The following is a 13,982-nucleotide window of genomic DNA, read 5'->3' as shown; positions in this document are numbered from 1 at the left end:
AAATGTCTGCCGGGCACGGTGGCTCATGCCTGTAATCCTAGCACTTTGGGAGGCCAAGGCAGGTGGTTCACCTGAGGTCAGGAGTTCAACACCAGCCTGACCAACATGGTGCAACCCTGTCTCTATTAAAAATACAAAAAAATTAGTTGGGCATGGTGGCATGTGCTACTTGGGAGGCTGCAGCAGGAGAATCGCTTGAACCTGGGAGGTGGAGGTTGCAGTGAGCTGAGATCGTGCCATTGAACTCCAGCCTGGGAAATAAGAGGGAAAATCAGTCTCAGCAAACAAACAAACAAAAAAAAAACACTCGAATGTCTACGAAAATATCTTATATACAATATAAATAACTAGCATCTCTTTTCTTCCTTTGATCTTCACCCAAATCCTCAAAACATGCTCCAAACTCCAGTTTGCAAATTCCACATAAAACTATATTATTCTGGTTTTTATTTGCTATACAAAAGGTTTTCTCTTCCTCCCAGATCTGTTTCTTTTGAGTGAGGTATCTGCTTCCATTCGGTTCTGAGTGGTACCCTCATGCCTCCTGGCAATATCTCTAAGACTCCAAACAGCAAAACTACAGCACTTACCTCATGTTAAAAATCTCAAGCTCTCCTTTGTTAAATGACATTCAAAAAACACACTGCAATTGTGGGATCGAATGTTTTCTAAAAGAAACCGGGTTACACTTGTATTGAGTAATACATCTTTCAACTGTCCTAAAGGAAATGAGTTCTTCTGTATTTAAACCTAGATGACACGCCACCATCTCAAGGTTAACCAATGGAAAAATTATTAAATATGCAGCAGTTTAAAAGGATTTTCCATGCATCTGCAAGCAATGGAACATATGCTAAAATTAATTGAAAGAGATCAATTGAAGCAACAGCTGGTATCCACTTTACCCATGACCCCTTTTCTAGAAAAAACAAAAACTTAAAACAAGAGCCTTAGACTTCGTTTTTTTTTTTTGGAGATAGCGTGTCGCCCAGGCTAGAGTGCAGTGGCACAATCTCAGCTCACTGTAGCCTGTCTCCCTGGTTCTAGTGATTCTCATGCCTCAGCCTCCGAGCAGCTGGGACTATAGGCGCATGCCACCATGCCCGCTAATTTTTTTTTTTTTTTTTTGAGACAGAGTCTCGCTCTGTTGCCCAGGCTGGAGTGCAGTGCAAGCTGCGCCACCCCGGGTTCACGCCATTCTCCTGCCTCAGCCTCCCGAGTAGCTGGGGCTACAGGTGACCGCCACCACGCCCGACTAATTTTCTTGTATTTTTAGTAGAGGCGGGGTTTCACCGTGTTTGCCAGGATGGTCTCGATCTCCTAACCTCGTGATCCACCCACCTCAGCCTCCCAAAGTGCTGGGATTACAGGTGTGAGCCACCGCGCCTGGCCTAATTTTTGTATTTTCTGTAGACACAGGGCTTCACCATGTTGGCCAGGCTGGTCTCAAACTCCTGACCTCAGGTGACCCGCCCGCCTCCACCTCCCAGAGTGCTGGGATTACAGGCGTGAGTCAGCCAGCCTCCCAAAGTGCTGGGATTACAAACCATGAGCCTTAGACTTTGAAAAAAAAATTTTAAGGCAAATTAAACATTTCCACCTTTAAAATCAGAAGATTATCACTTTATAAAACTGTTGTGAAATTAAATGGGAAAAGTACATAAAAATGCTTCCCAAGGTGACAGTAAACATCAAACTATATTACAATATTTCATCTAAGTGTGTAATTTAAAAAATCTCATCTTCCCGGCCGGGTGTGGTGGCTTACGCCTGTAATCCCAGCACGTTGGGAGGCCGAGGTGGGTGGATCACGAGGTCAGAAGATTGAGACCATCCTGGCTAACACGGTGAAACCCCATCTCTACTAAAAATACAAAAAGTTAGCCGGGCGTGGTGGTGGGCGCCTGTAGTCCCAGCTACTCGGGAGGCTGAGGCAGGAGAATGGCGTGAACCTGGGAGGCAGAGCTTGCAGTGAGCTGAGATCGCGCCACTGCACTCCAGCCTGGGCGACAGAGCAAGACTCTGTCTCAAAAAAAAAAAAAACATACCAAAAACTACTGTAAGTTTTCCACTGCGGTCCAGACGCGTTTTGGTCATCATTTATTAATACACACACACACACACACACACACACAGCCAGATGATGAAAAGAGAAAACCAAGATCAAAATGCAACAGGGTACCAAAAAATGAAAGTAAGAGGCAGTTGTAATTCACTCAGCAAGTGTTTTTGAGAATCTACATGCCACAGCTCCAAATAATGTTGGTAGAAATACATTCTATGTAAGTTTTAAAAATTTAATCTGTTAATGATAGCTTTGTTTGAAGTTGTGCCATATTGTTTTCCCTTCCTCAATAAATAGATCAAGTTCCAAAAATCTGAAGTCTTTTTCTACGTGGCCAGCAAACGATGAAAAACAAAAACATGCCTGCAGGTGGATCACTTGAGGTCAGGAGTTTGAGATCAGCCTGGCTAACATGGTGAAACCTGGTCTCTATTAAAAATGCAAAAATTAGCCAGGCGTGGTGGTGGGCACCTGTAATCCCAGCTACTGGGGAGGCTGAGGTAGGAGAATTGCTTGAATCCAGGAGGGGGAGGTTGCAGTGAGTTGAGATTGGACCACTGTACCCCAGCCTGGGCAACAGAGCAAGACTGTCTCCAAAAAGCCATCTTTCAAATTGGTAAATAATCCCCGAGGAGGCCAGAAGAGTAAGAAAATACAGATAAAAGACCGAAGTGCTGAAAAATGGTGAAGCTGGGTGTACGGGGGTTACTGTACTATTTGTCTTTATTTTGTATGTTTGAAAGTTTCCATTAGTCAAAGGGAAAAAAAAGGCAATCACTCCAAAGAAGCATAAGGGAGATGGGCCCTTGCCTCAAATAAGCTGGCATCGAGCCTACCCCTGCTTCAACCTCATTTTCCTTCCTAGAGGACAAAGGGCAATGGGTGCCTTTTGAATTCTGAAACATGTATACATAATACCTATTCAAACACATCTTTCAAAACTTTCAAGCATACCCTCTACTAGTGAGGACCTTAAACATTATTCTTAGCTGGTTTTCCAGCAATTCCCCTCTTGGGTCTGTCTTAACGTACGAATTGTGCCTGAAAGATACCAGATGCTCCTTGACGTACAACTCATTTATGGGGACATGACCCTCCTAAGTGGAGGAGCTTACTGAATGCCTACTGCTTTTGCACCATCGTAAAGTTGAAAAATCGTCAGGTTAAGGTCAGGCGCAGTGGCTCATGCCTGTAACCCCAGCACTTCCGGAGGCCAAGGCGGGCACGTCACCTGAGGCCAGGAGTTGGAGACCAGCCTGGCCAACAAGGGGAAACCCTATTTCTACTGAAAATACAAAAATTAGCCGGGCGTAGTGGTACGTGCCTGTAATCCCAGCTACTTGGGAAGCTGAGGCAGGAGAATCGCTGGAACTCAGGAGGCAGAGGTGGTAGTAAGCTGAGATCGCGCCACTGCACTCCACCCTGAGCAATAGAGCAAGGCTGTCTCAAAAAAAAGAAAAAAGAAAAATCGTTAAGTTAAACCATCTGAAATCAGGGACCATCTATACCCACACATCAATATTATTTACAATGTAAATTTGGAAACAGCCTAAATACTAAGCAAAAAAATAATTAAATTATGATATATCCACAGAATTATTCAGCTACTGAAAATAATGACAGAATATCATTGAAATGATGTCAAGTGAAAAAAGCAAGGTGCAAAAGAATATAAACTGTAGAAAAAGACACGATGGAAATATCCCTGCATGTGAATCATTATGGTGATTCTTCTTGTCATTTTCCCCCGAAATTTCTAGCATCCTGAAAGGCCACCAACATTTTTGTCTTCAGTAGTCAATCCCATTGTTCACAGCCTTCCAAAGACTACAGACTCCCTTAAATAGGCATGGCATTCCAAAATCCAAGATATTCTAGAATATTCCTTCCCTACTCCCTTGTCCCCACTAGCTTTCCTCGCCTTGGAATGCCCTTTTCTGTTGTTCGTATTCTCCTCTCCTGTTCATTCTTCTCGCCTTTCTGAGTAGGGTCATTTTTTTCAACCTAGTAGGAAAAATAACTTCCAGTCTTAACCTCTATTACACAGATACAAGACCTAATGTGAAGGTTTGAAAATAATAACATCTATTCTCTATAGTAGGGGTGCCCAACGGGTCCATGGCCTGTCACGAACCTGGCTGCAGAGCAAGAAGTCTGTCGCTCCCCACTGCTCGAATTACCACCTGAGCTCCGCCTCCTGTCAGATCAGCGGTGGCATTAGATTCTCAAAGGAGTGCCAACTATACTGTGAACTGCACACAAAAGGGATGTAGGCTGCATGGTCCTTATGAGAATCTAATGCCTGATGATCTGTCACTGTCTCCCATCACCCCCAGACGGGACCATCTAATTGTAGAACAAGCTCAGGGCTCCCACTGATCCTACATTACGGTGAGTTGTATAATTATTACATTACATACTACAATGTAGCAATAATAAAGTGCACAATAAATGCAATGTGCTTGATTCATCCCCAAACCATCCCCTTACCCCTCACCCCACCCAGTCCATGGAAAAACTGTCTTCCATGAAACGGGTCCCTGGTGCCAAAAAGGTTGGGGACCACTGCTCTTTAGCCTACCCAGGCCAGGCGGGCCCTCACATCATAACATACTGCCAATGAGTATGGGGTTATCCGCATGGCTACTCACTATGCTGCACCTCCACTGCAAAGACATGCTCACTGCTTCATGTTAGATTGCTACAAAAGCAGTCTGTATAGAAAGTCAAAAATTCAAGCTGATTTCTACATTCTTAAACAACTAGCACCATAGGCATTTTGTTTCCCAGATCTGGGTTTTTTAAATATGGTAGCTTAAGAGTCATATGAGTAATTCCTTTCAGACAGCTCAAGAAATGTAAATCATCTCTACGGCTTCAAAAGAAACCTGGCTTTTTAAAGCCTTCCCCTCGCTCCCTTAGCCATTCCTCACTTCCCTGCCCACGGCAGCTGCTCTTCATACTCAGCTTGCGGCAGGTTGGGGGTGGATCAGTGACTCCTCTTCAGCTACTGTCATTACATGTTCAGCTGGCCACTGCTGTCACTGTCATACTCCCAATTCGGACACCCCTGCTCAGAGGAAAGCTGGGTACCTGGGTCCCACTCACCAAAATGGGCTTTCTCTCTCCAAAGACAGGTACCCTTCCAAAGGTTAAGAAGCCCAAGAGTTTATTTGGAATAATTTTATTGTTTTAATGTTATGTTAAAAATCTATATTATGTAAGAACACTCTCTTTCCTATTCACAACCAAAACTTCTTTTTTTTTTTTTAGAGACAGAGTCTCGCACTGTCACCCAGGCTGGAGTGCAGTGGTATGACCTCGGCTCACTGCAACCTCTGCCTCTTGGGTTCAAGTGATTCTCCTACCTCAGCCTCTCTAGTAGCTGGGATTACAGGCATGCGCCACCATGCCCAGCTAATTTTTGTTATTTTTAGTACAGATGGGATTTCACCATGTTGAGCAGGCTGGTCTTGAACTCCTGACCTCAATTGATCAACCCACCTCGACCTCCCAAAGTGCTGGGATTACAGGCGTGAGCCACTACACCCGGCCCATAACCAAAACTTAATGCCATGCAGCACATATTAGCAGTATTCAACTCAGGTAAAGAAAAGTCTATTTCTGTAGGACACACACTTAAGAAGTGAAATGCTGGGAGCAATTTAACTAAGACTTCACCAGTTCTTTAAACAGAAAGAAAAGACTCATGCACATGGTCTTTTAAGATTTACAATTTTTATTTTTTCTACAAAATCATGGTAGCAAACCAATTATTTATAACTATTTACCTTAAAATTAAAGCTTTCTTTTGGGAATTTTTTTTTCTTTTTTTCAAGATGGAGTCTTGCTCTGTCACTCAGGCTGGAGTGCAGTGGTGCAATCTCAACTCCCTGCAACCTCTGCCTCCCAGGTTCAAGTAATTCTCCGGCCTCAGCCTCCCAAGTGGCTAGAATTACAGGTGCATGCCACCAAGCCCAGCTAATTTTTTGTATTTTTAGTAGAGACAAGTTTCACCATGTTGGTCAGGCTGGTCTCCAACTCCTGACCTCATGGTCCACCTGCCTCAGCCTCCCAAAGTGCTGGGATTACAGGCGTGAGCCACCGTGCCTGACCCAGGGAATTTTTTAAATCAGTTTTCGTGTAACTAATTTTCTACCACTCAAATTCATAAATTCATTTAGCAAAATATCAAAATTTTCAAGATTTCTACAAATGACAATTTTAAGTAAAATAATATGTTTTGGTAGTTAATCAAAATGATAGCTGACACCTAAAATGGAATTTGGGGAAGACACAGAAAAATAATTCTGAGAGGAGAGGCCATAAGGCAGCTGGTATTGGTAGCCTTTGTAGAAAGGCAACATTTAGCTGCATTATAATTATAGACTGGGCTGGGTGTGGTGGCTCACACCTGTAATCCCAGTACTTTGGGAGGCCAAGATGGGCAGATTGCTTGAGTCCAGGAGCTCAAGACCAGCCTGGACAACATGGCAACACCCCGTTCCTACAAAAAACAATACAAAAAAATAGCCAGGTGTGGTGGCATGCTCCTGTAGTCCCAACTACTTGGGTGGCTGGGGCTGGAGGATCGCTTTAGCCTGTGAGGTGGAGGCTGCAGTGAGCCATGCTCCAGCCTGGGTGACAGAGTGAGACCTTGCCTCAAAAAAAAAAAAAAAACAAAAACCAAGCAATCAAATGCACACATAATTATAGACTGGAATATCTGGTAAAACACTAAGTAACTTTCAAAAGAAGGCAAAGAGAAGATAACGTTTTATATCATTTAAAAGTGGTATTTCCCTTTGACTACCGAGCACAGAAAGTGGTCCTTGAGGCTGGGCACGGTGGCTCACGCCTGTAATCCCAGCACTTCGGGAGGCTGAGGTGGGCAGATCACCTGAAGTCAGGAGTTCGAGCTCAGCCTGGCCAACATGGTGAAACCCTGTCTCTATCAAAACTACAAAAATTCACTGGGCTTGGTGGTGGGTGCCTGTAATCCCAGCTACTTGGGAGGCTGAGGCAGGAGAATCACTTGAACCTGGGAGGCAGAGGTTGCGGTGAGCCGAGATATCACACCACTGCCGACTGCACTCCAGCCTGGGTGACAGAGCAAGACTCCGTCTCAAAAAAATTAAAATAAAATACAATAAAATAAAATAAGGTTAGGACTGCTGATATTGGGAATGGGTAAAGAAGGGAAAAGTAACTACTTTTCCCATCCAGCTCCTGACAGCCACAAGGTACTGAATGTCTTGTGCTGGCGTCCCATCAGTTGAGAGCCTCATGCTGCAGGAGCTCCCCAGTCTCAACCCTGCATCCTACTCATTAGGAAACCACCACCACACAGGCGGCAAATCACTGATAATAAAGCCAGCCTTAGGGCTGAAAACGAGTCACTAGAACACCAGCAAAATTTCCATAATCCCCAAAGAATTAACGATTTGCTCAGATTTCAAGTAAATTGTTCTTATTTATTTGGGTGAACATTATACACTGTTCAAGTTCCATAACTTTTTAAGTGGAAATACAGTACAAACGTAGCTAAAGCTAATTCCCTTTTTTCAGTTCAGACGCTTGGAAACGAAGACAAAGGGATAGACAATTATCGCTGGCTGTGAGCTGTTGTGGGCACTCCATTATCGACACATTCCTGAATAGGTAATGGCGTGCTGAATTCCAGCCAGCTGTAGTCCAGACTGGCATCACTTTTTAAAAATAACCACTTTCTCTCTTCTTCAACATAGGTGACGGCTGCACAACACTGAATGTACCCAATGCCACTCAACTGCACTTGAAATCTGATGTGACTATGTGACAGTTATGTTACGCAACTTTTACCTCGATAAAAACACATCGTTTCCTCCACTCTTTTCAATAATTTAAAGATTGGCTTAATAAATAAGGCTTCCTTGAGTACAAGAGATGAAATCCTACTCTTAGGTTTGCAGTTAATCCAGGACTGCAATGAGGATGAACATTTAGCGCCATGTTGAACCTCAGTAGAATTCAAAAGACACATAGATTTCCAAAATAATCAGAAAAAGCACTTAATATCTGCTTCAGTTACTGTGAAGGCTAACACATGAAAGGCAAGCTGTATGATCTGTATTCTTTCCACGCCCAAGAAGAGAACAATTCAAGCCACATGACTTAGAATAATGGTTGGCAGAACTCCACCTCTGAAGAGTCTACAGAGGTACCATTACTCCATTAGTGATAATAGCTATTGATCTCCTCGAAGAGCTGGGGGGGAGGGGGAATGGAATATTTAAGATAGAAAGAATGTGAAAGTCTATTGATCCTACTAGGAAGATTTAGAAAAATTATGATAGCCTTTTGCCTTTGCCCTCCCACCCCTCATTGAGTTAAACTGCTTAACTCAGTAACTTCAACAAAATTAGTAACCCTGAACCTTTTCTCCCCCTGAGGCAAGTACCAGTAGCCTACTTAAAATAATAACTTCTCAAGAGACTAGTAAAAGTCAAAGGACAAGACAGTATTGTCTAATACGTAGGATACATCTAGGTGTTCACTCTCCTTCAATACAAGACTAAACATCTGTCTTAAAAGACCTAACATTCCTCTTTCCTTCTTTTCAAAATACTGCACAATACAGTACTTCTGTCCTGGTTACCCACAAAGAACTATCATTCTGCACAGATCCCAATAGTGTTAGCACTAGGATAATTTCATTAAACTCAAATAAATTTTAATCCCTCTATCAACAGGATGATTTCGGCCTTAAAAGAGAGCTCACTTGAGTGGTAAGATTGGTTTCTTTCTCTGCAGTTTCCAAATTCTCCACGATGACTTTTATAAACAGGAAGAAAATTTATTAGGTAGTTGCCATTTTGGAACACCTACTACATTTCTTATTGAATCCGCACAACTTTTTCAAGTATTGTCCCATTTTACAGATGAGGAAAATGAGGGACAGAGCCTATTTCCTTAAAGTCACAGGAAACAGATTTGAAAAAAGGTTTTTATTTTACAAACTGTTCTTTCCTCTATACTGTGAAGGAGCAGAAGCACAAATCTAGTAAAAAACAAACTTCCCAAATCTCAACTTAAAAGGCTTTGGAACGGGTTTTCATTCCCTACTAGTAACTGAAAATGACTCAGTAGGAAGTCATCATTTTTTTAAGGTTTTTATTAAAACCTGCCAAATTAATTATCTGCAATAAACACAAGTATACATCCCATCTGTGCACTAGTGTCATAAACTATATTCTTGTTTAAAATTTCTACTTTTATTCCATAAATTATCGTTTAAAATTTCTACTTTTATTCCATCATTGCCCAGTATTTTAAATAAATGAGATGAATGTTTAAAAATATAAAAAAGCATCTTATAAACTTTTGTGAGAAAGCTAGCAATAGGGTGAACAAGGCCTAGCTAGAGGTCACAGATTTGCATGTCTAAGGGTAAATGATATCCTTATTTTTTGGACTAATTCTCATCTGGTGGAATATGAAGTGCTCGATTCCACCTGGCTTATCGGCTAATTTCTGCATTACCTTGGATAAATGCCATTTGCACACTCCCTACCAGCCCTTAGGTGCATTGCAGCCTCTGTGTCATTGTGTGTGACATCACTTGGTTGCTATGGATATAGGTGCGAGGTCACTCGCTTTCCTGTGGAACTAGAAATATGGAAAAATTAGAAGAGTCTAAATAACACGAACTGAAGATATTTCCAATACTGATACCTATTAGAAGTGCAACTTACATCATTTAAGCATTAAAACCTTGTAAGACAGCGACTGTGGCCACAGCAGTATTCCGAATTTCAGAATCAGTTCTCTTCAATAAGACAAAAACCTTTCTTTGTTAACATAGCTGCTTTAAATATAAAGGTATCAGCATTGTCCTCTTTTGAGAACCAGTAAATTTATTCAAGAATTGATCTGTAATATCAATAATGCTTCATTTAAAAGATGTAACACGCAAGGTACACTCCAGCATCCACTTCACAATGGAGATGAATTTGAAAATCTTTGTTACATAAGGCAGGAAATTAAATATTAAGATAGTGGGGGCCCGAAATCATTAGATTAATTTTCTACCTTTCATTTCATAATGCTCAATACTTCCCCCTCCTCTAATATCAAACTGGTTGACAGCCCATTAGATAAATGTGGTGTTACTGACAAAATGGTGCAATACAGGGATGAACCTGCAACCCAGACAAAATGCGACAACTGGAGATCGGTATTCTCTTTTCATCAGCATGAAGATGTACTCGCTTAAACAAAAAAAAGCCTCAGATGCATCTAACAACCAAAAATTTTTAAAAAGACTTTTTCCCCTTTAAAATAACTCCTCCCAGCCTCCACCCAGTCTAGGCTCTCTGCAATATGACAAATGCAGAATCTTCTGGAATGACTTGATACTGCCTCTCACCACGGCTTTGTTTGCACTATCAGATCAGACAGAATATTTTTTCCCCCAACTTATAGGAATTTCAACAGACGCGTGCCTGTATTCAAAAAAGAAATGGCATATGTCACACGAATCGAACCAGTCAGCTACATTCACCACCTTTTAATTTTACAGGCAATACCTACCCTTTTTAATACAAAAACATTAGGGAATAAAATGGAGATGACATGTTGAGAATGATCAATGAAAACGCTAGCGAGACAAACGCTCTCCCTTCCTAAAAGCCGGAGGACTTGCTTTGGGCGAATGGAGAAAGAAGAGCCTTTTGTTAAGAAAAACGTGAGCAAGGTGGTTTCGATTTTGCACCACGGAGCTCAGGTTTTCAAGAGACCCTATACAATGTTTCTGGGAAGATTCTCAGGGATGTGTCGGGACAGACAGTGGGGAAGATTTTGGGGGGGGCTGGGGAGGTGGAAAACCGGGAGACCTGCTGAGTGAATGGGAAAGGCGCCGCCCAGACACCAGGGAGAGAAAGAGGAACCGCATCCATGCGGTCCCCCGCCCCCACGCCCAGGCTAGGAGGAGGGGGGAAGTGGGGCACAAAGGATGCGCACGCCTCCCCGCTCGGGTCCCCTGCACCCCTAGAGCCGCGGGGGCCGGAGACCCCGCTCCCAAGTCCAGCCCCGCGGGACCCCGCCCCGGCCCGCGCCCGCGCCGGGCCGAAATGGCAGCGCCGCGGGGCCACGGGGACTCCGAAAAGAGGCCGCGTCACAGCCCGGGTTCCCGTCGCCTCTCGGGACCCTCCCCAGCCCCCCTCAGTGAGCGAGACGGGGCGGTCAACCCGCCATCGCGACAGGGCGACGAAGCCCCGGGCCTTCCACGCCAAGGACCGCGTCTTCGGAGGGGCAGGGAGCGGCGGGGGAGGGGAGGAGACACTCACGTTCTTCATGGCCGCGGCCATGTCGTCGTAGCGCTCCGCCTGCTCGGCCAGCCGGGCTTTCTGCACCAGTTGCTCGCGGTCCACCATCTTCGCGGGGCTGGGTCTGGCCGGAGAAGGAGGAGGACACTGGGGCGGCCTGAAGGGCTTGGAGGGCGCGACTGGAGCCCAAGTGCCGGAGAGGACCGACCCACGGAGCGAGCAGCTGAGGCGGCGGCTGCGCGGAGGAGGCGGCTGGAGCTGCGACCGCGGGACCGGGCGCGAGGCGGCTGCGGCTGCTGTGCGTGCCACTGACGGACAACCCCCTGCGGCCCCGCCCACGCCGCATGACGAAGGCAGGCCCCGCCCGCCCGTCCGCAAGCCCCGCCCATGCCCCGCCCGAGCCCGGCCGCGGCTAGAACTCCCCGCTCCCCAGCTGGGCTCCCTGCGCGTCTTCCGGGCACCCCGTCCTTTCCCACTGCGCCCCCACTCTCCCCTTTTTTCACTTCACTCCCCAGTTCCCTCACCCCAGCTTCTCCAGTCGCCCCCTTACGCCTCCCCCTTGAGCCTCCCGCCCCGCCAGGCCTCGGACGCATGGGCCCCTGGGAGTTGTAGTGTAACCTGCAGTGGACTGAGGCGCTGAGGAGACCAAGGACAAAGGGGCGGTCAAGACTACAATTCCCAGCGGACATAGCGCGCAGGCGCAGGAGGACGGGGGGGTGCTTCGAATCCCGAGGCCGCTGGGGACTCCTGGCGGGGATCAGGGCTGCATCAGTCCCTGCGAGTGCTGATTCACCGCCCCGCCCCATATTCTCCGGGAAATTACGAGAGGAGGGGGCAGGGGCCTCAGTCCTAGACCCTGTTTCCGAGATCACGTAGCAGGTCGTGGTGGGGGAAGGACAGGAGGCGCGTCCATTGTAGATCCAGACTCTCAGTGTGGTGCCTGCCCGCGGGATGGCCGAATTAAGGGGCCAGACCCTGGGGACTGTCACCTCCACCCCCTACGAGCTTCCATTAAACCCCCCACCCCACCTTGAGGCTCTTGGGCCTGAATAGGTGAAAACATGGACGAACGACAAATACCGGCTGGCCACAGTGGTTGATTTCCAGAAAGGATGCAGCTGTCTGCTGGCTGACCCTGGAGAACCCCTTCTTCCTCTCCAGGGTGGAGTGCTAAAGATTGAGTTCAGCTACCAGGAGCCTACTCCACATCTAACTGGGCTGCGTCTAGGGCTTGGTTGTCCAGCCCTTCTCTCCCCTCCTAAGACATACATACCTACTGAGGTCACGCTGATATATTCTCGTTCATATTATTCCACATAGCTTGCAGATAGCATGGGTTTTTTTGCTTTGATTTGCTTTTTTGTAGAGACGGGGGTCTAGCTTTGTTGCCCATGCTGGTCTCGAACTCCTGGGCTCAAGCGATCCTCACGCCTCGGCCTCCCAAGGTGCTGGGATTACAGATGTGAGCCACCATGCCTGCAGGCCTGATAGTTTTGACTGCACATTTTATTTACTTTATGTATTCAACAATTATCTATGAGAAGCTACTGTGTTCCAAGCCCTATTCTAAGCCACGAGGTACAGTAGTGAACAAAACAGACAAAAATCCCTGCCCAAGAAAATAGGTGAGATATGTACAGTATGCTAGAAGTCAGTAAGGAGTGAGTTTTGAGGTTGCAGTGAGCTGAGATTGCGCCACTGCACTCCAGTCTGGCGACAGAGCAAGACTCCGTTTCAAAAATAAAAAATAAAATAAAAAGTTTTTTAAAGGCTGGGCACGGTGACTCACACCTGTAATCCCAGCACTTTGGGAGACTGAGGCGGGCGGATGACAAGGTCAGGAGATCGAGACCATCCTGGCCAACATGGTGAAACCCTGTCTCTACAAAAAATACAAAAGAACTAGCTGGGCGTGGTGGTGCCCACCTGTTATCCCAGCTACTCCGGAGGCTGAGGCAGGAGAATCACTTGAACCCGGGAGTCGGAGGTTGCAGTGAGCTGAGATCCCTCTACTGCACTCCAGCATGGGTGACAGAGCGAGACTCCGTCTCGAAAAAAAAGAAGTGAGCTTTGGCCTGGCACGGTGACTCACACCTGTAATCCCAACACTTTGGGAGGCCGAAGCTGGTGGATCATCTGAGGTCAGGAGTTCGAGACCAGCCTGGCTAACGTAGCAAAACCCCATCTCTACTAAAAATACAAAAATTAGCTGGGTGTGGTGGTGGGCACCTGTAATCCCAGCTACTTGGGAGGCTGAGGCAGGAGAATTGCTTGAACCTGGGAGGTGGAGGTTGCAGTGAGCCGAGATCGTGTCATTGCACTTCAGCCTGGGCAACAAGAGCGAAACTCCATATCAAAAAAACAAAACAACAAAAAAAGTGAGCTTTGCAGACTCTGCTGCTGCCAGGAGTACTCTACTACTGGCCATGGTCAATCCCACCGTGTTCTTTGACATTACTATTGAGCCCTTGGGCTGCGTCTCCTTCAAGGTTAGGGGCATGGAAACCAAGAAGCCAAGTGACCTCTCCGGAGCTTGCAGTGAGCCGAGATTGCGCCAGTGCACTCCAGCCTGGGTGACAGAAAAAGCCTCCGTCTCAAAAAAAAACAAAAAA

At 45.9% G+C, this 13,982-nt stretch overlaps 1 protein-coding gene across 1 annotated transcript in view; it reads right to left on the bottom strand.

Moving 5' to 3' along the window:
• Nucleotides 1-11,748, bottom strand: part of YWHAG (tyrosine 3-monooxygenase/tryptophan 5-monooxygenase activation protein gamma) — a 32,249-nt gene extending 20,501 nt beyond the window's left edge. Inside the window, exon 1 of the mRNA XM_519163.7 lies at nucleotides 11,392-11,748. Coding sequence (XP_519163.3) covers nucleotides 11,392-11,478 — 87 coding nt within the window. The 5' untranslated portion in view covers nucleotides 11,479-11,748. The remainder of the gene's footprint in view (nucleotides 1-11,391) is intronic.
• Between the last annotated feature and the right edge of the window lie 2,234 nt (nucleotides 11,749-13,982).

Source organism: Pan troglodytes, chromosome 6 (genome assembly GCF_028858775.2).
Source record: "Pan troglodytes isolate AG18354 chromosome 6, NHGRI_mPanTro3-v2.0_pri, whole genome shotgun sequence".
Classification (NCBI taxonomy): domain Eukaryota; kingdom Metazoa; phylum Chordata; class Mammalia; order Primates; family Hominidae; genus Pan; species Pan troglodytes.
The sequence above is the reverse complement of the archived record's forward strand: the minus strand, read 5'-3'. Positions and strand labels throughout refer to the sequence as shown.